Raw genomic sequence first — 25,052 nt, forward strand, 5'->3', positions numbered from 1 at the left:
AATACATTTAAACTATGATCAACATACATGTATAATATTTGTTCATTCAAAATTCATAAAATAATGTTTTAGGTTTTATGACCTCACACTAAGTGCACCACATTTAAACATAAGCAGTAATAATGTTAATGAACGGTAATGCACTTAAAAGTACCTCATATCAACCATTTAATTGGATCATTTATTTGCACTTTTAAAAACATACTTTTATCAAAAGTAAAAATAGAAAATGCCCTTGGGCCTTATTAAAGCCCATCACATTTTGATATGTATGTCATAAATTTAGAGAAATATGCAAGCAAAGGTTAAATTTTGCACATATTGATTTTATTTTAGTCTAATGATTTGAAGAGATATATATGAATAAATTAATTAAAAAACAATAATTCTGAAAAATTATTCTCAGTTCATAATTCATAAGTCGTTGGCCTATACAACACTCAATTAATTTTATTGATTATTTTAAATAAGCCTGCAGGTTGATCAAGATCAAGGATAGCCTTTACAATTGATGGCGATCTTTAAAGAGCCGACAAGTAACTGACATTTGAGGCTGATTTTGGATTGTAAACAGGACGTCACTGTGACGTAGTGCTTTATTTGCATATATTATTAATAACCTGCTCGCTGATTGGTTAGTCGCCGGCGAAACTTGACGTGTATTTCAAAAGGCTGGTGGAGCATTTTCATATTCGTACGCACGCTCCTGGGAAAATAAGCACGATGCTCATTTAGTTATAAGTGGAGCAAAAACAATTAGCAAAACTGTGAATAAAGCTGTTTTAATGGAACACAGTAGTGAAATTCGGAATGACACGCGAAAATAAGCGTAGACTAATAATGCGTATGTAGCACATTTGGATTTACTTTTCGGCGGTGCAACATTGCTATTCAGAGGGTTATTTGGTTGGGAATTTCTTTTCAAAACAGCACAGAGCTGACACAAGTTGGGTGTTTTCCCGATCTCTCTGATTTTCTCGGTTTCGACTCTCCTAGGGGTGTTCACATCCCCAGGACTTCACCAAAATGGATCTCCTTTACGGAAGTGATCATAAGTTTAACGATTTGGACGAAGACATGAATGAACTTTTGGATAACGACGTTTTTCAAAGCCCATCGACTACGGTAGGATTTCTGTTCAGTTTCATGTCTGTATCGAGCACATGACTTGCACTGCAACATATGGCAGTCGTCGCGTTCACTTTTCACTGTTTTTACAGGGTCTATAATCGCACGATAGAGATTAATTCGACGATATCGTACCTTTTAATTAGGAGGTGTGAATTGTCACAGACAAAGAGTGTGTTTATTTAATTCTGGAAGTGTGTGCATTTTGACAGATGGGGAGCACATGTTTTTGGTTGGAAACGCCCACCTCGATTTCAGTATTGCATCGTTGTAAGTTTATGCACTTGCGGCTTGCCATTATCAATGCAGTAGAATAAAAATATTTATTATCATACAATAAATGTTTGATTAATATGCCAGATACACGTATTATGGCATACCACAGTAGTGTTGGTATGCACCCTTTTAAGTCTGCGCAATGTTTTTACGGGTAATTAAACACAGGCTATTTGGGGCTCAAATCCTTTTCGGCCTCTATTAAGCGTTAAGGGTGTGGTGTGATAGTAAGGTAATTTAAAATTGTTGCTACGAAACAGGGGTGTTACCAGATAAGCGGGTTACAAATATTTAAATGTAAATTACGATGCACATAGCTTGCTTGCCAAATGGTTTTGTTTGTATATTATGCTGATAAATACTTAAACATAGCCAAGTTTCCTCGGAGAGAATACTCATAAAACGATAACAAGTGACATCATTCTAATTGAAACACCGATGTTTAATGGGTTCAGTTGAGCACCAGTCAGGAATATTATCATAAACATTACCATAAACCACCCTTTAGGGGTAACACACGAATTTCAATTGTGTCATTGTGCACAGTTCCATACGGTACAAACACATCTGATAAAAATATTTACTGAATTCAATCGTTACACAAGTCCTCAGCCTACGACCAAGAGGAAGTGTCGGTTCTATATGTTTGGGGTATTTTTATTGTCTTTGCCCATTGAATGCCGATATGATTTACCGGGTAGGTACAGATATGCTATAAATTGATCAAGTTTACTTCCTTATTGCTAGCCTTAGCGAAACTCAAAGCACGCCTATCGGAATAATAATGTTAAAATCATACAATATATTTTTAAATAATTAAGCATGCGTTTGTAGTATGCTTATCGTTGTTTAGCTAATGGTTGCATAAAAGACTCATTGAATACCCGAAAACAAATGCAAGCTCTTGGTAAATATCATCTTTAAAATTTAAGGTCAATAGAATTCGGGTCCTTTACGAGTGCATTTTAGCACAGTGCCTACATTTTGAAAACACTGGGCACTCCCGTTTCTATATTTTGAAATTAATGTCATGATTGTTTTTCCTCTGAATTGTTGAAATAAATGGATCAATATAATAAAATTGAATTGAAACCCAACTGCATGTGTTTGTCCATATGTACCTTGGGGAAAGGCCAGCGGCCGCGAGTCACTGACGTAGATCGTTTCACAAAAACAGCATGTGAAATATAAACTGGCTCAGCGTTTAACTGAAAAGCAAATAAATATGTTTCATGCTAGTGGGCTTGAAGACTCGCCATGACGTAGTTTTCTACTATTTTCGTTTCAAATCATGATGACATGGTTGAAAGCTTTTGTCAAATCGTGACCAGATTGATTGTACACGCTCGCATTTCAACCGTCTCGCGGTCAGGGCTATTGTACTACCGTCGTACTAATATTTCAACCGAAACTCTAACCAACCTAATAATAGTATATACCCGTTTGAATACACCCCATCATGAATCCGCAACGGATTACTAGTATTTTACGAAAGTAATCCCATTTTAACAACAAGCAAGTGTCCCGTCACGCTATATGGACAAAGCCACGCATGGGAATTTACATATTTGAGACACCTATACACGCATAAAGGGCATGCTTGGCTTGTTTATTATGTATTTATTAAAGCAATTAAATACTGTCCTATTTTTTGGACCTGCTTAAAACTTATATTAAGTAAAACATAAACGATCTCATAAACAAGTGCTATCATTATAACACCGTAAAGCCAAGTACAGAATTGTACTTTATACTGTCTCGACATGTTAAAAAATTAAGTGCATGATGGAACACGAGCTCTTGACTGTTGTAGAATCTATTTTGGTTACGGCGTATCGAATCATTCTGCTATTTCGAAATTAACTCGAACGGCAATGCCATATTAAAACCATATTTAGCCATAAAACATTTCGCAAAGCAGTTTATTTCAGCAAATCAATTGTTGTATTCTTCGTATATCAGTTAATTGCATGCATTTCATGTACGCCGCTCTGGAAAATTGATGTTTTAAATCGCACTGTGGTGGCTCTTTATCATTGAACCAGCGTTTATAATAATGTTTCGACTAAACGAATGTAAATGCAACTATAAAGCACCAAAAAGCAAACGCAAGCGGCACAAAAACATCACAAGACTGGTGGCTAAGTGTGAAAGAGCAGAATGTTTGTTTATACATGAATGCCGTATACTTATCAATTAATTTGCGCTTCTCTTAGAAACTACAGTTTCATGAAAACGTTGCAACATTCGCAGTCAAATTTTTACTTAACTATTAAGCCACGTTCGAGTCTGATGCAATCGAACGCACGACCAACGTGCCCTGACATTATACTAATTTAAAGAAAGTTCTCGTTGCTGTTCTTTCAGATATACGAAGCTGACGCAACCATTATTGTGACCCAAATCCCATGCTAACTAAGAAGCATGCTGCAATTATATTGCCTTGATTGTATCGTTTGATACGTATACATGCATATCATGTTATTCAATCAAAAAAATATATGTTTGGTAGGTGTGCCATGGTACCGAAATAGATATTTTTATGGCTGCGAATATGATTAAAATAATTCCAATCTTTCGTTACTACTAGTATGCTCAAGAATTATTACCGCGTTCTATCTTGGCATTTTCTTGTTAGGCTATCTTGGATGCTTATAGTTGGACGTCCTTTTTTGCAAACCGGACGATACTTTAACTTAATTAACGCGAGGTGAACACGAGAGTGTGATTTCAATAAAGCACACCTTTCATCTTCCGTGTCCATCGCTAAGTAGCGTCCCCCGAGGTGATGACCAGACACTTGTTGTTCAATGTTGGTCGTAATTGACAGTCCCCGCGGGGTCGTACATCAGTCATCACCGTTAACGACGTTAGTGTTACTTTGGTCATAACGTAACGTCGTCGTAGCGTTACGTTCGTTTGTTCAAGAATTTTCATCATGATCAGTAAAACATTTTACCCTTTCTTAATTGCAACATTTCGGCGCTTTTGATAACTGGTACTATGATAATTATTTTGACTATTGACAGGCGTGACAAAGTTGACAGATCTGATTTATTCGTCTCTAAAATTGTGGAATCGTTTGTGTAATGGTAACACGCAAAGGCGTTCGCCGCATTCAGAGTAAAATAGCAATTTACTATTATGTGACCCTTGATGCAAATGCACACGAGATGTAAGCAAATAAAGATGTCGCGTTTGAATAATCTTATATGCATTGAATGGATGTTGTACATTTTAGCCTGGACATGGTGTCGCTAGTATGCAATTGAAAAAGCTTGCAAACTTTTCGTTGGCTGTTCGTTCTGTTTGCTTTTTCTCACTGTAATGCCTGCATGTTTAACTCACGAAATGAAATGCCTAGCACACATTTTGATGTTTGCACTTTGATTTACGACAGATAGATTCGCCGTAACACGTTTTTCGAACAATAGTTGTGTTTGCTGAAGCTGGTGGTAGCCAATGCACAATTAACGGAGGAGTTGGGTGTATACATGTGCGCACATGTTTTGTCTTTACGTATGTTGTTAATACATTAAAACGTTCGCCACAATCTGTTGCTGGTGGATCGAAATCAGTCGGGATTAGAGTCGAGTATCTGAATCCATATCGCGGGCAACAGATGTAGAAAGACAAGACCATGTTCACGAATTATTGCAATAGCCCTATATTGTATTGCACTGGATATATACATATTCCATATCGTGCGGGTTGACGTTTTTTATTCTAGGTGTCGCTTAAATTTGAGATCGATTAGTAGGCTTGTTTTTTTTATATTATAATATAACATTTTAATTAACGTATATTGACGTTTGGTCGGATTTCAACGGCCGTAAATATAAATAGATCCGTTTCAAAACGAGGGTGTATTTTTTCGAATTTTCGACCGCATAGCAAATTACAGCGTTCTGTGATAAAACGTCTCAGTAATTTTCCCCAAATGTGTTTCATGGTTGGAAAAAAACATCAAAAAAAAGTATACAAATAATTTGCAATGGGCCTGGATTCTGCGGTCTGTCTGGGCTGTTAACCACTAGTCTAGGGGATGCTTGTCAAGTTACACCAACAGTAAGAGGTATAGCGGAAACCTGGCTGCTGAACTAATTTTCAGATAAGATTTAGTGCTCCTGTTTCCTTTCTTGCGGAACTACTTTTTGCGAATAATGAGTAACACGCGATGAATGTATACGATGTACTTTGTGTGAGTTTTTGTTTGAAGAGACATTGACCTTCTTGCGAGTTCGTTAACTCGAAACTCCCGGATGTAAAGCAAATTTCAATTAGCCACGAATAGTGGCCATTATATTTGTGAAGCAATATGAAACATTCACATAATTTTATTTTGGAAATATACGTTGGCAGTCACATAATGCCGTCTGCAAAATGTGTACTGCAGTAACCCGCATAGTTCTGGCTACCATAACTTTTTAATGTCGCTTTTTATGATTTTTGACCGGCGCGACTTTGTCAATACTCTATAAACTGTACGCTGAAGTTCCTTTAGCTATAACCCGCATTGATAGCTACACAGTATCAAACAAATGCCAGTCAACCATTTAGTTTTGAAATATATTTCATGATTTCACGCAACAAGCAGACAGTAACTTCCATTTCTAGATTCAGCTTAGATCTACTTTATGATCCATTCATGGCGTTTTCTTAAGTATTTTCTTTAGAATTGTTTAAGAAGAAAATTGACAGCGTAATATGGGCCATTGTCGAAATATCACGACGTTTGCGTATTGTTCGTAGACTTTGCTTGGTGAAGTAGGCATGTTTTAATTTAAACTCAGTTAACTTGATACGCAAGACTTTCAATGTGATAAAGTCCGTTATCAGAATCAACAGGTCCATTAATAAGATGTCACTGATGAATGAAGTGTTCGCTATAACGAGAAATAACGTCATGTAGAAAATCAAAAAAACAAACATTTCTATACGAAAACTTTGTCAATTGTGTCAGCTTTTTTTCATGCGCTTTTCCAATTTTATGCACACGCTAATGTGAAGCACAGGTGGTTAGCGTGTGGCTATGATATTAATTAGTGAAAACATAATTTTGAATGATAAATTATCATATTATAACGAAAAATTCACTTTTCTGGAAAAACATTCACTATCAAATATATATATATAACAAGGTATGCAACTCAAAATCATCCGAAAACGGGGTACATCGTTTTGAAAAGCCATTCATCAATTTTGCAGCGATTTTCACGAGCTCGGTTTTATTCAACGCAGAAATGAATTTCCTTTCTGGAAATGTATGTCTTGCAATATTTTTACAAATGCTGGGTCAACTTTTAAGAAATAACACGATACACAACTCGCATGACCCAGTTGACACTGATCAGGCAGTATTTAAGACTGAAATCTTATTCACGGAGTGAAGGGCATTTTCCCTGCAAAGTTCACGAACCTCGATACCATAATTCAATTAAACGTATGAAAAAAACATTATTACCGTGCTTGCCGTTAGATTATGCATCAAATCTAACTGTCCAGCGCCGTTTGAAACCCTTGTTTACATATATTTCAACTAACTGACATTTTAAACACACAGTGATTTCATTGGTCCAATGCGGAGCAGTGTCTTTACAACTGGAGATTTCATTCATAAATACTGCCTGGTCAGTGTCAACTGGGTCATACTGGGTTAATTTTTCGTTATAAATATATTATTTATCATTCAAAATGATGTTTTCACTAATTAATATCATAGCCACACGCTTACCACCTGTGATGTGAAGTTATTTCTTCAGCTTTGCAGTTTGCTGTAGAAAGTTGTGACTCAATGTACAATCCTGTGAAATGCGCAGATGCGTTCATTTGAGGCCCTACACATAGAGCTATTCATATTTATTACCACCATTTCATGATTAGAGTGGTTTGTTATTGCCATTTTACCAAGGTACCAACTTGCTCTGAGCATCACTATTAGCTTGAACAGGTTGGTGATGTGTACTGCATGTTGTATACTCTTTTAAAGGGGTCTTATCACAGATTTTTTGCTGTTTTGAAGTTTGTAGTTATTTAAATGCTTTATATTGATAAATGTAAACATTGGATCTAAAAAGCTGACATAAAAAATCAAGAATAAAATTTAAAAAATAAATAAAAAGTAACCCTCAGCAAGGCTCGAACCACTGACCTCTGGAGTAAATGGCTACCATTTAGACCACTCAGCCATCCGTCCTCATACAATGAAGGATATATATTTAACTTAATATAAGCAATCCTCGTAGTTTCCCAAAATATAACGACAACAACACAATTCTTCAAATTATTAAATCGTTTCGCTTTGCAACGCTGTATAATTTTCAGGTTTTTAAATCGTCAAAAGATGCATATAAAATGGCTATTTTAGAGCATGGTAAATGTTCAGTATTACTGTTTCCTGAAAATATCATAACTAAAATGAAATTTTGCGAATCTGAAACAACTTTTGTCAATTTACCAAAACGTGTAAATGCCCCTTTAACAGCTCATATTTATTAAGAAAATATTCCAGCCTGGTAAAGAGTATCATATCAGATTATTACTTATAATGTATTTTAATGTACCAGTATATTACAACTCTTAAGATCTCAATTTTATCCAGATCAAGCCACATGGCTTTGAGGATTTTTCATGAAATTCCTTTTATGGCCATTCTCCCCTATCTCTATATATCAATTAGGGCAGTCAGCACTAACTTGCAGAAGTGTGTGCACAGAGTATGGATAAAGCAGCAATCCTTGGAAAAGTGTGAGTTGGTTAATTGAGACACGTTCTGAGAAAACTGGGTTTAATGCATGTGTGTAAAGTGTCATCCCAGATAAGCCTGTGCAGTCCGCACAGGCTAATCAGGGACGACACTTTCTGCCTAAACTGGATTTTCGTGTAGTAGGGACTTGCTTTAAACGAAAAATACCATTAAAGCGGAAAGTGTCGTCTCTGATTATGGTAGCCTGTGCGGACTGGTACACTATTCAAAACAAAGAAAAGAGCAACTTAACAAAATTTACATATAATACCATAAAGCTGATCATGTCTTTATAAAAGAAACGAGGCCTAATATTACATTGAAAATTGAATCAGAAAATAAAAATGCTTCGGTAAACAAACTATGGTCGAGGTAAATAAATTATGGTCCAGGTACTTTTTTACAATAACTACCGGTTTATGTAAACAAGCCATCTCTGATGATGTTTTAAGTGTGTAGGTAGAAAAACATCATTGTAGCTAATGAATTTTATTTCAGTTTATCTTTGGAAAAATTTGATTACAGTAAACGTGACCTAAATGAAGGTTACAAAAAATAAACTTATGAAAGTTGTCTTAAAATGGGCATTGGCTTTAGAATCTGTTAGAGAATCTAATTGTCTTGTAGTTTGTAACATGATTAAGCAATTAGGTACTGGTAGTTACCAATGAACCATAATTATTATGCTGCTTCATTATATGGGCCAAGTGAAAACAGATCTTTTGTCCAAGGTAGCGCAGTAAAACCGTTTAAAATTTGCAATGGCACAATGATTAAGGCAAGTCTGATTTTTTAGGACAGCCATTGCTTCAAATCTTGTCTGAAAACTATAATAGTAACACATTTTTGTGACTTCACCACTGTTCATTTGGTTATACATGATGGTTATTTACTTTATTATCTAATTTATTCTTCATATAAAGTTCGTTATCTTCCCACATGTTCATATGATCACAGAAGGGTTGAATGATAAAGTGCTCACAAATAGAACTTTAAAAACCTTAAGTTCCCATTGCAAATTTCAAATAAGATAACAATTGGGACATGTTTTTGTTGCCAGTTGGCTTCTGAACAGATCCAGTACAAATTTATTAAAACTCATAATTATGAACATTATATATATATATATATATATATATATATATATATATATATATATATATATATATATATATATATATATATATATATATATATATATATATAATTTATTAATTTTTTTTTGTATTATTTATTATATTATTTATGTATATTTAAATATATATAAATATTTATGAGTTTTCTAATAAATATGCAATATAGTTGTAAGAAAATCTTGTCTTTACATCCTTGGTAGCATCAAAGAGGCTGCCATCTTTGTGATGCAGAATGAAATGGCTTGCGAAGAAAAAACAGTATAATTATGTTGATGAGACATTTAAAAGTACAAGGTTTTGACATTAAACTGTTGTATTTGCTTCACCTTTCTGTGTCGGATTAAATAATTGCGCCATATCATCAAAAAGGAGATATGTTGCGTGTTTGAAAACAAATTACACACTTACATGTATGCATAGGATTGTGTATACTAATCAATGCAAAATAGATTGCGAAAGTCTGCTTAAATAGCAATTTTCAATGGCTGAATAAAATTGTGTCTTGTTCTGAGAAAACTGGGCTTAATGATTGGGCGTAAAGTGCCGTCCCAGATTAGCCTGTGCAGTCCGGACAGGCTTATCAGGGATGACGCTTTTATGGTATTTTTAGTTTCAAGGAAGTCCCTCTTAAACGAAAATCAAGGTTAGGCGGAAAGTGTCGTCCCTGATTAGCCTGTGCAGACTGCACAGGCTAATCTGGGACGACACTTTACGCACATGCATTAAGACCAATTTTCTCATATCAAAACACAATTAATTTAGTGGGTTAGTCATTTTTATCATCTGTATATAATATTTACCACAGTTTAATTATTAAAAAGCTACAGTTTCATTGGTTGAAAACAGCCACACACACAACAAGGTAATGATAATGCATAACATTTCGTGTTGAACTCTGGTTACAACAGTGATGTATGAAAAAGGTACATATCCTGTTCATCCAGGATATGACTATGATTATATCAAATGTGAGATGTCTGTTATAGGGGCAAACACAACTTGGAGAGATAGAAACAGCCTACTTAGAAATAATATTTCAAACAGGATATAACCCTGTTATGACTTTCTAATGAGATTTGTAGGCACAAAACTGCTTTGCTGCTTAATTAATCTTTTATTTTATTATTAAGGATTAGCCGTGTAATACTATCAGGTATATTAAAAAATAAGGAATTTATTGAGTCAAAAGGATTTGCAGGTTTAGTATAGAAGTTGAAAGTATTTTGTTATGAGGACTGGTTGAGGTGTCAAACAGTTTATTTTGATATATCAATACTTTGAGCGTTTTAACTGAATTATTATGTCATTAATGACAGATTATTCTTATGCGTTTTAAAAGAAATTAAAGATTGATTTACTCTATCAAACTCCTCAATATTTACTTATATTTTTGACACTCACTGTTATTGTAAGAGAAATGGTTCTGTAATGAATATCATAATATAGATTTCTTGTACTTTTGGTACATCGTGCATTACAATGTACATGTATTATAAACTCAAGATGTAAGCTCCTAACCTAAACACTAGCCACAAAAAACAACAACAAGCAAACCTGCACATCATAAATATAATATAACTGAATGGTTACTAATGAGAATCATGATCATCATGTTTGAACATCAAAATATCAGTGCATTAGGCCAACGCATAGGAACATATTTAAATCAATAAATTACTCATTTTCAAACACTGGAATGAATTTTGAAATTAATACTTTTGAAAATGGCACAAAAAGGCTTCGCTCTGGAAAATAGTTTAATGCATGGAGGTTAATATTGTCCCATATAAGCCTACGCAGTCCACATAGGCTAATAACAGACAAAACTTTCTTCCTAAACTGGATTTCGCTAAGATGAGACTTCCTTAAAACAAAACAATCCATAAATGCAAAAAAGTGTTGTCCCTGATTAGCCTGTGTGAACTGCACAGGCTAATCTGGGACGACACTATATGCAATGTCACTAAACCCAATTTTCCCGAGCCAGACTCAAACATTGAATGCCTCTGCCCCTCAGGACTCTGGCCCCTCTTACAACATGAACGACGACTGGTTTGACAGTTTCTTCGTGGACCCCGTTCTCAACGACAAGATGATCACAGATGCTGCCCAGCCCCCTCACATCAAGTGCGAGCACAGCTACTCCACCATGAATGACAACAGCCTCAGCAGCTCCGACGAACTTGGCGACATCGGCAAAATTGAAGGTATTGTATGGGATTTTTTTGTTCAAGGCATGAAGTTGTTTTTTCATTTAAAAGTATCAAGTCTATATAAGTGAGGTACAAAGTCATTTTTTTGACGGTTCATGTGTATTTTTTAACTTGTTAATGAAGAAACAAAGTGCATACGTTGGGAAAATTTTGGAAATTACAAAGTATGTTTAATTGGACTTAATGTATACATGATACTACATTATCCAAGGGAATATCACAGGAGCATGCATATATTTGAGCATTCAATGTAAGTTATGTAACATGAACAACAAGTACATGTACTCATACAATTTACAAGTAGTAGAATGGTGGAAACAACTGATACTGAATGTCGACAACCTTGGTATATCTGATCATAGCCAATAATCAATTATCAAGTGTGACCCAGAGCGTTTTTACATAACTCATTTCATACATTCAGCGATTTCTGTGTTTGTACAAATATTTAACAGAATTGTTATCAATTTTAAGACCAAATGTGTCCCTTATGTAGTTTATGCTTTATTGCTTCAATTTTGATATTTTTGTGTCTCTAGGGCATTAACATTTACCTGTATGGAAGAGATTTATTGTTGATCAGTTTGAAAACATTTACCCTTCGGCAATCCAAGCGTTTTGTTATAAAAGTTATTTAACATTTTATTGGTCATTTTAAAACTCTGTCACACAAAAAAAAAAAATAATAAAATAAATTCTGCACTGTATATTTGCAATGAAGAATAAAACTGACAAACAAAAATGGACAGGTAAATTCTTTTAAACTTCCGTTATCACAAAACTTTATTTAATATTTACTTGAATGACCCTATCTACTGTTAATTCCTACTGTATATGATAATATAATACCTAAAATTATCAGAATTTTGACCACTTTAATCACGTTGGACCCCCCTTATCAGCCACAACTTTTATCAGGGCAACCATGGGATGTTAGCACCTGTTCTGTTTGAACTACCTTTGTCTCACGAAAAACTGGGGAATGGGAAGGGGCGAGTGTGGGACTTGAGCCCTGTTCTGACATGCATTGGTAGAAATGTGACCCTGTTATGTACACACCCTAAGCCTATCTTCAAGTGCCTTTGCAACTGTTTAAGCTGTTTGGCTAATATTTCTGAAAATGTCATTATTGATTTATAATGGGATGTAAATTGTTGGTCTTGCTACATCGGGAAGTAATACTAGTACTTATAGGTACTCAAATAGACTTGAATGCTGGATGGGAATATGACGCCATATGTCTCTCCTTATTCCAGAATTGTGTAATATATAAAATAATAAATGTATAGCCATACTCATATTAACCCATTTATGCCTAGTGGACTCTCCCATCCATCTAAATTGGATCAATTTATTTCCAAAATTAGGGATGTCTTATATATATTTATTTCTATATTTAGAATATTTCTTACAGAAATTCCTTTAAGCAAACAGCTTGGGTCTACGCTGTTTGCAAAGGCCTTTTTTCTAGACATTAGGCATAAATGGGTTAAAATGGTAGTAATAAGGTATTCTGTGAATAGTTGCACACAATTGATCTTGTAATAACTCAATATAATAAAAAAATTAAAAGGCAGTTTTTTCATGCAACAATAATACAGTGGTTTATTACAGTGTTTCACATTTAACATCGCATAATGCGAACAAATTTATTATGTAAAAATTATAAAACATTGCTGTTGCTGTCATAAAACCCCTGACAAGCACAATGACATAGGTTTGCAACATGACTTACAGTGGTGAAAGGCTTGCCCCGGGACAATGTTAAGTAGATTTTGAAAAGTATTGATAGCAAATTATTAACGATTCAATGCGTCTTGACATGTGCATAAGACTGTAGCCTCGGGCTGTTGTCAAATAAACCACCATAGTTAAATGTGCTGTGTACATCAGTGTATGCTTTTTGCTTTGTTTCATCACAAGTAGATGTCTGTTAGAATCATTTCATTGTTGGTTACCTTTGGTAAAATGATCCAAGAACTACAGATACTTTAAAAAGTCCTGTTTTCATATGGCTGAAATTATTTTGGTGAAAGTTTCTCAAATTGAGTGGTTTCTCAATAGAAAATGCCCAGATCCATTTCAAAATACTTATGATCCATTTACAAATAGTTTTAAATTAACAAGGTCAAAATAAAATGATAACTATCAGAACCAAAATCTTTTCCAGATCTTGAATCAGATCTCCTGATCAGAAACGGAGCCCTTGACCTGTCCATGAAAACAACCAGCGCCCTAAAGGACATCAAACAGGAATCCCTTGGCCACCACGACCCCTTGATTCTGACCACGACCGCAACCCCGACCGTTCTGACCCGCACCATCACCGTTCCTAAGCAACAGCCAACAATCATCCTCGCCTCGTCTCAAGGTCACTCGATGCTGTCTGAGAGATCTTTTCTGTCGAAATTCACAGTGAAGACAGAGCCCCAAGATACGAGTGATAATGAAGGTACGTGTGCTTAGAATTAACAAAACACAGTAATAGAAGGCATTAACCGTCAGGGTTTTTTGTCGTTTGAGTATGGATTTGAAGTATACCGGTAATCATGATTATTTATAATTTAATATAATAATTAAAGTACGGTTAACGGGAAACTAAATGAACATCTGTTCATCTGTCTGTAGACACAACTATGTCCGGAGAAGTTCTCCTTCACTTTCCAAGGTATTACAAACTTGTTTGGATTGTTCCGTAAAATCTTTGCGATTTGACTCTCAATCATTCTATGTAACCCTTGACGTACTTTCAAGTAAAACAAGAGACATATCATACATCATTTCTGACAATCAGGTAAAACAGAATACGTTTCTGACTAATACAGAAAATAGAAAGACATAGCCGCATTAGACCAACTATTTGTTAATTATTAATTGTAGATTGTTTTCAGTTTCCCAAACATGCTGTTCTAATGTCTGATTTATCATTATTATTTTATCTGACAGATAACACTTTGATAACCAAGTTTTAAAATTCAGTTTTGTGGTCAACATATGATGCATTTCCCACTAGTGATATTATTCGTAATCAATTTGTGAGAATGATGAGTGTAATAACTTTAACAGACATATCAACAGGTCAACATGGGTTAATGGAGCAGTCTGATTGTTTGTATTGCATAATTATCATGCACGGTATCAACAAGAAGTTTTATTGTCAATAACTTATTGTACTTTGTTTTAATTTTTACATAAGGTATGTTAATGTCTGATGTATGTGACATGTTTAATCTGCCTTAAAATGACTGATAACACTTTGATAAGTTTACAAATTAGTTTTGTGCTCAACAATTTGTTTGCCACTAAGGGCTCCCTCTGACTCAAAATTTTATTTAGCCAAATTTACGATAGAACACATAAATTCTTCACATTTTGTCAGTTTTATGGGGTTTTATTAAGAAAAAGTAATCGCTAAATGGAAATTTCTTGAGCCAATTTTTATGTTCCCCACCACTATAGTGGGGGACATATTGTTTTTGCCCTGTCTGTTGGTTTGTTTGTGTGTTTGTTTGTGCCAACTTTAACATTTGCAATAACTTTTGCAATATTGAAGATAGCAACTTGATATTTGGCATGCATGTGTATCTCATGGAGCTGCACATGGTGACAGGTCAAGGTCATCCTTCAAGGTCAAAGGTCAAATATATAGCTTTCAAAGCGGCGCAAAAGGGGACAAAGTGTTTCTGACAAACACATATCTTGTTTAATTTGTAGCCATTTGCTAATAAGGCGATAGGAAGAGCAGGCCCTGCCACAAGTGGTATTATAATTAATCTACTGGTATTTACAAAAATGATAAGATAAGCTTAATAATGATTAACATCTTAACAGGTCAACATCCAAGGGTTAATTGACCTTTGTGATTGTTTGTATTGTGCAATCATCATGCAGGGTATCAACAGCAATTGTGACAGCCTGCCACATGTTCAGGGGGGGAAATGGTCTTTGGCTCATAAATTTGTGTCTAAAAACCAGTGTTTTACTTGACAGCCCTAGTGAGAGTTTTAGTGTGTTAACAAAATTATAGTACAGCCAGCCTGATTTGTACTTCTTCGGTCATTTTTTCTTAAAAAAAAGTACAACAAATATTAAAGAAAATATTCTTATAATATTTTCTAATTGTTTGTGGCTCTCATTAATAATATTAATGAGACATAAAACATGTAAGGTATTTAAATTATTTTGGTATGTTTAACCAAACTTAGGTGCCTCGAAATTCATAACATGCTTCACATAAATACTATCCTTTGGTTTCACCGTTACTGAGAATAAGAAGACTGTTCTCTAATGGATGTCATTAATGGCGTAATTGTTGCTAACCCACTTGAGTCACTTAGGTGAAATATTTGCAAGGTTCACTTAGCAACATACAGTTGAAAAGGGCAAGAAACTGTTTTTTGTATCTACCATGTAATGGCCTATTGTTTAACATGCACTGCTTCGTTTAATTTCAACTAGTACTTGCTTGCAAAAACAATTTAACACGTGTTCACATCTTTAATTAGCCGATTGTCCATTAATTAAAGCATTTTAAGAGTGCAATTAATTTTGTATGTACTTATATTTTATGAAACATTATTTTATAGAGGTTTATGCACATGTATTAACATTATATTATTTCACGACTTTGGAACGTGCTCACATATTTTTAATATAACCAAGACTGAGACTTGCAAATCTCAGGATATACTGACCTATACAATTATATGATCCATACTTCTGGTGTGGGATGTCTCCTCCTTTCAGCGGATTTCCTCCCATTTAATGACAAAATAATTTTACAAATAGTTATACACTTTGCTGGATAAATATACAAATTACCGGTAAGAGTTTAGTTGAATCCTGTAAGTGGGTAGGTCATTTTGCTCTTCTGAGATGGTTTGTAAATCACTTCCAAAATACCCTGGGAAGTCAATGTGTGATGACTTCCATCATAATCCAAATACTGTTTTCCTTCAGTGAATGTTGACACCTTGCCGCCCACTCCCCCCAGCAGTAACAACAGTGACAGCGACAGCTGCCCCAGCCCCCATCGGTCTGCCCCCTCCAGTCCGGTGAGACATTTCCCATACTCTCGGCCTACAGACCGCGGGTCGTCATCCTACTCGTCATCGTCGCTGTCTCCCACGGGCTCTACAAGGAGCTACTCATCGCATTCATACTATTCATCCAGCCAAGTGAGTGACTCTGATGGTGTACCTGATATCACTGTAGCCTCCTTCTTGGAAAACAGGGCTTAATGCATGTGTGTAAAGTGTCATCCTATACAAGCAGCTGCAGTCTGCACAGGCTGATTAGGACGACATTTTCCATCTTGACTGGATATTTGTTATTCCAATAAAGGGGAAAGTGTCGGGGACTACAAAGGCTAGTCTGCGATGACACTTTACGTACAAGCATTAAGCCCCATTTTCCCAGGGCGAGGCTTATGTGAAAATATAGAAAGATACAATATTGCTTTAACCCTTTGCAATCTGGGAAATTTGTCATCTGCTAAAATGTCGTCAGCTGAATTTCTAAAATTAGCATTTTCTTTGATTTTTTTTCTTAGGAATACTATCAGAATAGCAAACAGTTTGGATCCTGATGAGACGCCACCTTCTGTGGCGTCTCATCTGAATCCAAACTGTTTGCAAAGGCCTTCAAAATTCGGTTCCAGCACTGAAAGAGTTAATTGTTCAAATAAGTTATTTAATTGTTCAAATAGTTAATTGTGCCAAACCAACTGGTAAAAATGTGTAAATTTTCTCTTTATAGTTGTTGAAAGTTTTACATATTTCACATTTTTCCTGCTAACATGTACCATTGATTTAATGCAATTACTCAATTTCAACTCCAAATATTACCAAACCTCATGTTGCCCATTTTTTCCTTGGTTTCCAGAGCGAAACCGTGGACATCGTGTTCCAGCAGATCCCCACGTCGGGGGTGCTGGTTCTCACGGAGGAGGAGAAACGCACACTGGTCTCCGAGGGTTACCCCATACCCTCAAAACTACCCCTTACCAAACAGGAGGAGAAAAATCTGAAAAAGATACGCAGGAAGATTAAGAACAAGGTACAGTTCTCGCTTTTAATCAGGCTTCTGTTTCTTAATAAGTCTTATGTCTTTATTTAAATGATAAGCTTGGGTGGAAAAATATTTGTATGAAAATAACATTTGCCAATAATGTTGTAAATATAGGTGTCTTAGTAGACTGTTATGACTCATCCAAAACATTCAAGAAAATATGTAAACAAATAAAATGTACATATTTTAGTACAAACTTTTTTTCATACCTTATATAATACATAATATTGATCTTAGTAAGTCAACCAAGATAAGTATAATAATTTGATGGTAAATAATTAAATATTAAGTTCAGTTAAACACCTGACAATATTTATTGTTACTTGAGCAATTTTCAATATGCATACATCCAGGTGTATTGATTGTAAATGGGTTAACATGCTGAAGACTTCATTAAATATTTATATAAGTGCTTCTACCATTTATTGACCCCACAATACATAACCTTATCTGTTATATTAAATATCAAGCTTACCTATACAAAAATATTGAGTTATGTAAGTGGGCAATGTTTTCAATTTGTCCACTTAAAGTTGCTTTGGTTATTTGCAAGGCAAGGTTTAATAACAGTCTGCCTTGGTTTGTTCCACTACATGTGCTTTCCTTGCATATATTTTGTATCACCTCTATTTCTTATTTTTAATATTACCAATAATATAGAAGTTCTTCAGCATCCAGTGGGTTTGTATCCAAGATTTACTAAATAAGGAACTAACATAAAAAAAGTTAAAATAATCAATACTGGTTATTGATTTTAGCTGGTATATTTCAAATAATTTATATCGGTCACTGTCAATATTTGAACATGAATCACTTGGTCCACAGAACAAACACCTAGTACTTTAAATTATAAATCATATTTACTACATTCCAAATAATAAACAATTCTTATCAAAAACAAATAATAAACAATTAAATTGTAATAGTGAGTTACCTATATGCAAATGACAACTTTTTACAGTGACCATGCATCCTAAAATACTGCCAGCATCTGCAAATCTTTCATTAACAAAGAATTATTTATTTTTCAATCCACATTATTGTCATTCACTCAATATTGCTTGTATCATTTCTAGGCGTAATATCAGTTCTGTTTGCAATTTGCCATTGATCAATTCCAGATCTCAGCTCAGGAAAGCAGGCGAAAAAAGAAAGAATATCTGGAAGCATTAGAGAAAAGGTATATTCAGTCAATACTTTCATGATTATCACCTATTTAATATTAAGTCAAAACTTTCATTATAATCACCTATTCATTCATTTCAGAAATTAATCTCTTTCTGTTCTTAACTTTGCCAATAATTGTCTCAAGTTATGTTAGTTTCAGCAGATTTCTTGTCTTCTAAAATGCCTTATTTAATACACATACATGTATTACCAATAAGAAATTTATATACAAATCTACTTCTCAGATGTGAAGATAAACATCAAGTTTAAATAAACCCGATAGATTGAGATAAGCAACCAAATATTACAGTAAATTGTAACTTAAGACTTTTTCTAAAAAATTAAACTTTTCCTCAATCATATAACTTTTCCATATTGTGCGTCATTCTTGTATTACAGATCTCAGTTTCAGTTACAGGATCTATTAACTGGAATCTTTTGTTCAGATAATGAGCGCTCAAATTAAAATTGTTTGTTTATAATTCAGGGTGGAGTCTTTCTCTCATGAGAATAGTGAACTCAAGAAGAAAGTAGACACACTGGAGAATAATAACAGGTAGACAACTCTTGCTTATTGGAAATTTAACCTTTACATTAAATTATTGAATTGTCTCCCTTGCTACTAATTATGTAATCTTTCAGATTATTGTAGATTATGTGAAAACCTTTAATATTTTAACAATATACAACTACACAAAAACTAAATTGTTTTCCATGTGTAAGAAATTCTGCTGATTTAAAATGGGGGCTTTATCTGGTAATATTAAAAGCTTGAATGTATTCATTCAGTTACATATGTCTGCAATAAATTCATTATCATTACTTTTGCAGATCTTTAATGAGCCAGTTACAGAAGCTGCAAAGCCTCGTGGGTAAAATTCCCCGGCCTAATGGTGCTGTACCGCAGACAGGCTTGATGGTAGGTCCAATCCCTGTTCGAAAGTTGCCTGTTTGGGGATGGTGCCAGTTTATTATTGGAGCCTCGTTCTGCCTAACCAGGGACAATACGTTATGCTTTTTTGGAATTTTTCATTTAACCCTTTACCACTTAGATACATATTTTGACGCATTTGTATTCCCTTAGAAAGTTAAATTTGATAAATGACTTTCTTACTAAATTCAAGTTTTAAAGGCTTCATTTCAAACCCTTAGTTACTGATGAGCAGCAAACAGCATAAAACCTGAAGCGACTGCAAGTTGCTCCCAGGCTTTTCTGGTTTTATTCTGGTTGCAAAAGCTATTTTCAATTTACTTCTTATGGGTGAAAGGGTTAAATTAAATCTCTTCTAAATGAAGATCTAGTTAAGAAAGAAAGTGTTGTCCAGAATAGCATTTGCAGACTGCACAAGTTATTAGGCATGACACTTTACACACATGCATTAAGCCTGGTTTTCCCAGGACAGGGCTCGTTTACATGTATTCTATGCACTGGCATACTGTGGGAATACAAAAGCATTATTTGTCATTCATAAATTAAAGTAAGGGTTTTGAAATACTTGTCAAATCTGTGTTAACTTTAACAAACTATATGCCAGTGCAAAACTTTAAACTTGCTTTATGGAAAAAAATGCAAACAAACAACAGTTGGTTATGTTAAAAATTTCACTATTAAAGAAGAAAGAAAATTACCAAAAAAATGTTTTTTGGTTAATATATTGTCTACCTTTGTAAGTGCTAAAAAAAAACCAGACAAATACGAGTTATCTGTTTCGCTTACTCCTTGTATAAAATGTGGGAATTGTGCATGCAATATATAACCTGTATAACACAAGCATGAACATGGCATTTTTGCTTAGAAATTTCAATGCTGCCAACAGCTGAGTGCCGGCATTTTCAATAAAATACTTAACCAGTGTTCATATCCTGATCCTGTTAACTTATTCCATTCTTGTAGTGTAAATGATGCATACTAAGAGGACAATCTGAGGAGATTTACTTGGTCAGCTTTTAGTAAAAAAACACTGTTTTTTTGCCTTAAATAATACATATTTCTTTCGTCTCGTTTTTCATTTTTCTTGAAATGTAAAAAAGAAGACTTGTAGCTTAAATTCTCGAAAGTAATCAATTAAAAAGGCTATCAATAAAATCCATGTTCATGCTTGGCTCACCATTGTTACAATTTGAATCACCAGTTTTCACTCTAACCGACCACTGTTGCATGATCGGCATTATTTCCAGGTTCTGGTATTATGTTTTGCGGTCTTTATGGGGAGTTGGTCACCCTCCTCCCTCAATGTTGGTTATGGCGTGCCTAAACCCAACGGGCTTCCCGTGAACATGCCCTTCGCCAACCCACAACTTGTAAAGCCTGCACCTCTCATGGGCCCCCATCTTGCGGGCGCAAAGGTGGATGCTTACTGTACCCCACCCAGTAAGTATCCGTGTCTACATGACCCACAGTACCGGTACTGGAAGAATTGAATTGATGAAAGAAACCTGCTTTTCTCAGTGCAAATAAACCATAAGCTTGATGGGCGCTTCTTTAGGGGGAAAGATTTGTGGTTGTGATAATGAGTTGAATGAAAGTGAACTTTTTTTATTTTGTCATTTTCAGTATTGATTCTATATTTTATGCTCATGTTGTAAAGAAACAAATAAACATGAAGTGTTTGCCATGTTTATTTTAGATTAAAGCAAATTTGAATGTTGCTAGCTAAAGCAATTTAAAAATGGGGAAGAAAACAGTTAAACAAAATATTGAGTGAGTATTCTATTCATTTTTTCAGTGAAGTCTCGTGTTCTGATGTCACTAAGGGGAGAGCAAGATGATCTGAACTGGTATGATATTTACGGCCCCAGTGTGCCTTATGCCGAACTAGACAAAGAAACAGACCCCTTGCAGGACCTAGCTCATTCTGCCGAGTACGCACCTAAAGCCTCCGCCATCATGGCGTCCGTTGTCAACGACGATGACAAACTCACACACCAAGAGGCTGAAAAAGTCATCGAACCCTCTAGAATTGAGACTGCCCAGGTGATGTCTGCTACCAAGTCAGTTGTCAATGGCGAGATCATAGAGGTCACAGTTGATGGACGATTTGGTCACGCCAACACATCACGTGATGAAGTCCTGAAGAGCAGGGTCCGGGTTGGTGACGTTGCTGGGGAGCTTAAAATGGAGGGCATTGTAGAAAGTGCTGATAACATTTGAAATGCATTATTTATATTTATCTGTGTATAGATGTAGGATTTCGTTGCCTGGGTTACATTGGCATTTATTTGTTGCATAATAAACTTGTGGGAAGTCTCTGTTTTTGGGTACTGTAAACAATTGTGCGTAGATATCGTAGACGTAAACTTATGGGAACTGCATTGGTTGGTTTATTATTAAGTGTGCACGTTTTATGTGGAATTATTTTAAAGTTAATGATTTTTTTAAATGTATGTGATCTTGTTTGCATATTTTTGCTGTGTTGTACTGTTAAGAATGAAAACAATGTAGTGCTTTTTGTTGGATAATGGTGCCACAATAACTGGATTATATTTGTTTTGATTTAAATGTTAGATACATGACTGGTTACAAAACAACAGGGCTATTGAAAGTATTAATTCGATATTGAATCAGCACAAAGCTTTTGCAAAGCATTATATTATTTTGATCATATTTCTTGATCTGAATGATAAACTCCTGTGCTCTGTGTAAATATTATTGAGACAGTGAAACCATTGTACTGGTTCACTTCAGTTGTATTTATTCATTATCAACTATTGTGCAAAAGGTGTTTTGTAGAGCATACGAGAGAATATAAGCTGAAAATGGCGAGAGTGATTTGATTGGACTGCTTGCGAACATGTATATAGCCCATTTTCAAATACTTTATCATGCTTGTGATGTTCAAATGTGGACCAATCATGTTGCTGCATTCTCTGCCAATGAATATTCATTAATGAGTGAGTGTTCATTACTAACAATTACCCATTGAAGTCATTGTTTTTAATATTCAATACCTATTTTTGGTATCGGTTTCATTTCAGTAGCATTTTTTCATTGTTTTTTAACATGATAATATGGGAATGACCCTAGATTATCATCTTTTCATTACCTTTCATATTATTGGCTTTGTTATGTTTTATGCAATTATTTAACATGATTTTTGTTATTTTTATTTTATTGTATTTATTCTCAAAAGATAGAATATGATGTTTTGGCTGCTGTGTATTTGTTGACAAAGGGAAGTTGTTCACAAGGTCATGTTTCAAATCGTAAAATTATGAGCAACTGTTTTAATGATGGCAAAAGTCAATTGTTGACTTTGAGTATACTCAAAGGAACTGGCAAATATAAGATTTTTGGACAAAGATGTACTGATCGGGAAAATCCAAGTTTTATTAAACAAGGGGGTTAGTTATACTGCGTATCTTTTGGTAACAAACTTCTGTCTCGGGCAGCTGATTGGGACATGCATTTCCACGTTTGACAATTGTTGAAGGTGAAAAAAAACAGTTCTGTATTTGCATAATAGAATAAAAAAAATGTGTGCTTTATAAATCTTCAAAACTGTAAAAAATGTGTTGTATGTACCTAAAATATTTTTTTACTCTATAATATAAAATGAAAAGTTCTTAAATATATATATAAATAAGATTATTTAAAAAAAACACTCGATTTAATGATGTTCTGCATTTAAACAACACAGAATGTGTTCACTTTTGAACTGGTCACTGTTCAGAACTCTGTTTATAACATACTTGTTCTTTGTATATTATTGAATTTAGTGTATCATTTTTTTATGAATTTATAAATGAATATTTTTACGGTAGTTAATTTTCTGTCAGGTATAAATGATTATTGCTGAAAACCACTGAACACATACCACTTAAGGTGGAGCAATTGAAAATAAATACTGTAGTTTAAATAGTTGTGGGATACTTTTATTTGAATAAATGCGTTTGATGTTGCTGTTATTCAATTAAAAACATTGGGAAGATTAATATTAGTAAAGCAAACCATTTTACTGTGATAGTTTTTAATTATGCATGACAAGTAGAGGAAACCATATATTGCATACCACTGGTGACAAGAAACTGTGTTGATATATTCATTGATTGCTGAATATAATTGTATGTCATGAGATAAAATTATAAGTTGTATAAATAACTGAAAGTCAACTTTGTTGATAAATAGACTATGATCGACATTGGAGTACACATGTTTCAAGAACACATGCAACATTGCAAAAACAAACATCAATCAAATATAGTTATCATTGGGTTTCTTTGCAAAGAGGAGATTTCTATTATATATTTTATGTATCAAACAAAAGTGGGATTAGCTAGTCAATTATTGTATACTTTTTGTTAAAGTTTATTTGTCATTACATATATACATAATATATAACTCATGTGTTTTCTTTTGTCCATGCAATGTCGGGGTTGTGGTATTGTTCATAACCTACATTTTGTTGTTTCAATTTATTTCATGTTTATATTGCCAATGGTGCCTTCTGATTGTTGGACTTCTGTCTAAATTCCAAACCATTTGATTCATACGCTGTTTTATTAAAACCAATGCCAGGTTATCAGGTGTATGTGCATTCTTGAGATGTTTGCAAAGATATCAAGTTCTGGCTCCACTCTGGAAACGAACTCCAGAGCGTCTCAATAAGCCTTCGGCTTTTGATGCAATTGAGCCAAAATAAATAGGTTTAAAAAATGGAATCTGCAATTAACTGCTCTTACTTTTACCAGTTCCTCTTTTTATTTAAAAAGACAAAGTCCAAACAGTCTGATACTAGTGGCAACATGTTTAGTCCCTTGGGAGCAAAGATGGACCATCAGCCTGTGCTTAAAGAAGGCTGATAAGCCTATCTGGCTTTTTAAGGTACAAGAAGCTTGTTCTTTTTTATTTTGTACATATTTATGATGTTGAACATTCTATATTTTATCTCCATGTTGATGTAGACATTCAATGAGGCGGAGTCGAGAAATTGTGCTTTGTGGGGCAAGCACCCTTTATGCAAATAAAATGAAAGAAAAAAAATCTATATATTTTATTGAAAAATAAATACTTCACTTATTACAAGCATTTGTGGTGTTTGTTGTTGATTTTATTTGCAATCATGTGTTTGTGCAGCCTGAACTGTACAGTTCCTTAGTTATTGAGTAAACACTTGTTTAAGCCATCTGAAATATACAGTGTGTAAGGCAATTAATAAGAAGAAAATGACTTTAATTTTCTAAAACTTTTGATCATCATACATATATTGCAACACAAGTTTTAATACCTTCAAGGAAAACTCATAGTTAAAGTAAAATGCCGACTGAACAGTTGACGATAACTATAGTAAACTTTAATAAATTTTAGCGCACATGTTCTGG

General features: G+C 34.4%; 1 protein-coding gene across 2 annotated transcripts; it reads left to right on the forward strand.

The window, feature by feature from the left end:
• The first annotated feature begins 714 nt into the window (after window positions 1-714).
• Window positions 715-24,759, forward strand: LOC127851828 (cyclic AMP-responsive element-binding protein 3-like protein 1). Of its 2 annotated transcripts, none has more exons than XM_052385756.1 (10): window positions 715-1,125; window positions 11,303-11,492; window positions 13,669-13,950; window positions 16,458-16,675; window positions 17,382-17,555; window positions 18,689-18,747; window positions 19,222-19,290; window positions 19,566-19,653; window positions 20,913-21,105; window positions 21,461-24,759. In XM_052385756.1, exons 1-10 carry the CDS (start codon window positions 1,027-1,029, stop codon window positions 21,883-21,885), a joined length of 1,797 nt encoding a protein of 598 aa, XP_052241716.1. In that variant the 5' UTR covers window positions 715-1,026; the 3' UTR covers window positions 21,886-24,759. The 2 variants fall into 2 exon arrangements, with proteins under 2 accessions (XP_052241716.1, XP_052241717.1); XM_052385757.1 differs by lacking the exon at window positions 715-1,125 and adding an exon at window positions 8,084-8,151.
• Window positions 24,760-25,052: the final 293 nt, after the last annotated feature.

Source organism: Dreissena polymorpha, chromosome 11 (assembly GCF_020536995.1).
Source record: "Dreissena polymorpha isolate Duluth1 chromosome 11, UMN_Dpol_1.0, whole genome shotgun sequence".
Lineage (NCBI taxonomy): Eukaryota > Metazoa > Mollusca > Bivalvia > Myida > Dreissenidae > Dreissena > Dreissena polymorpha.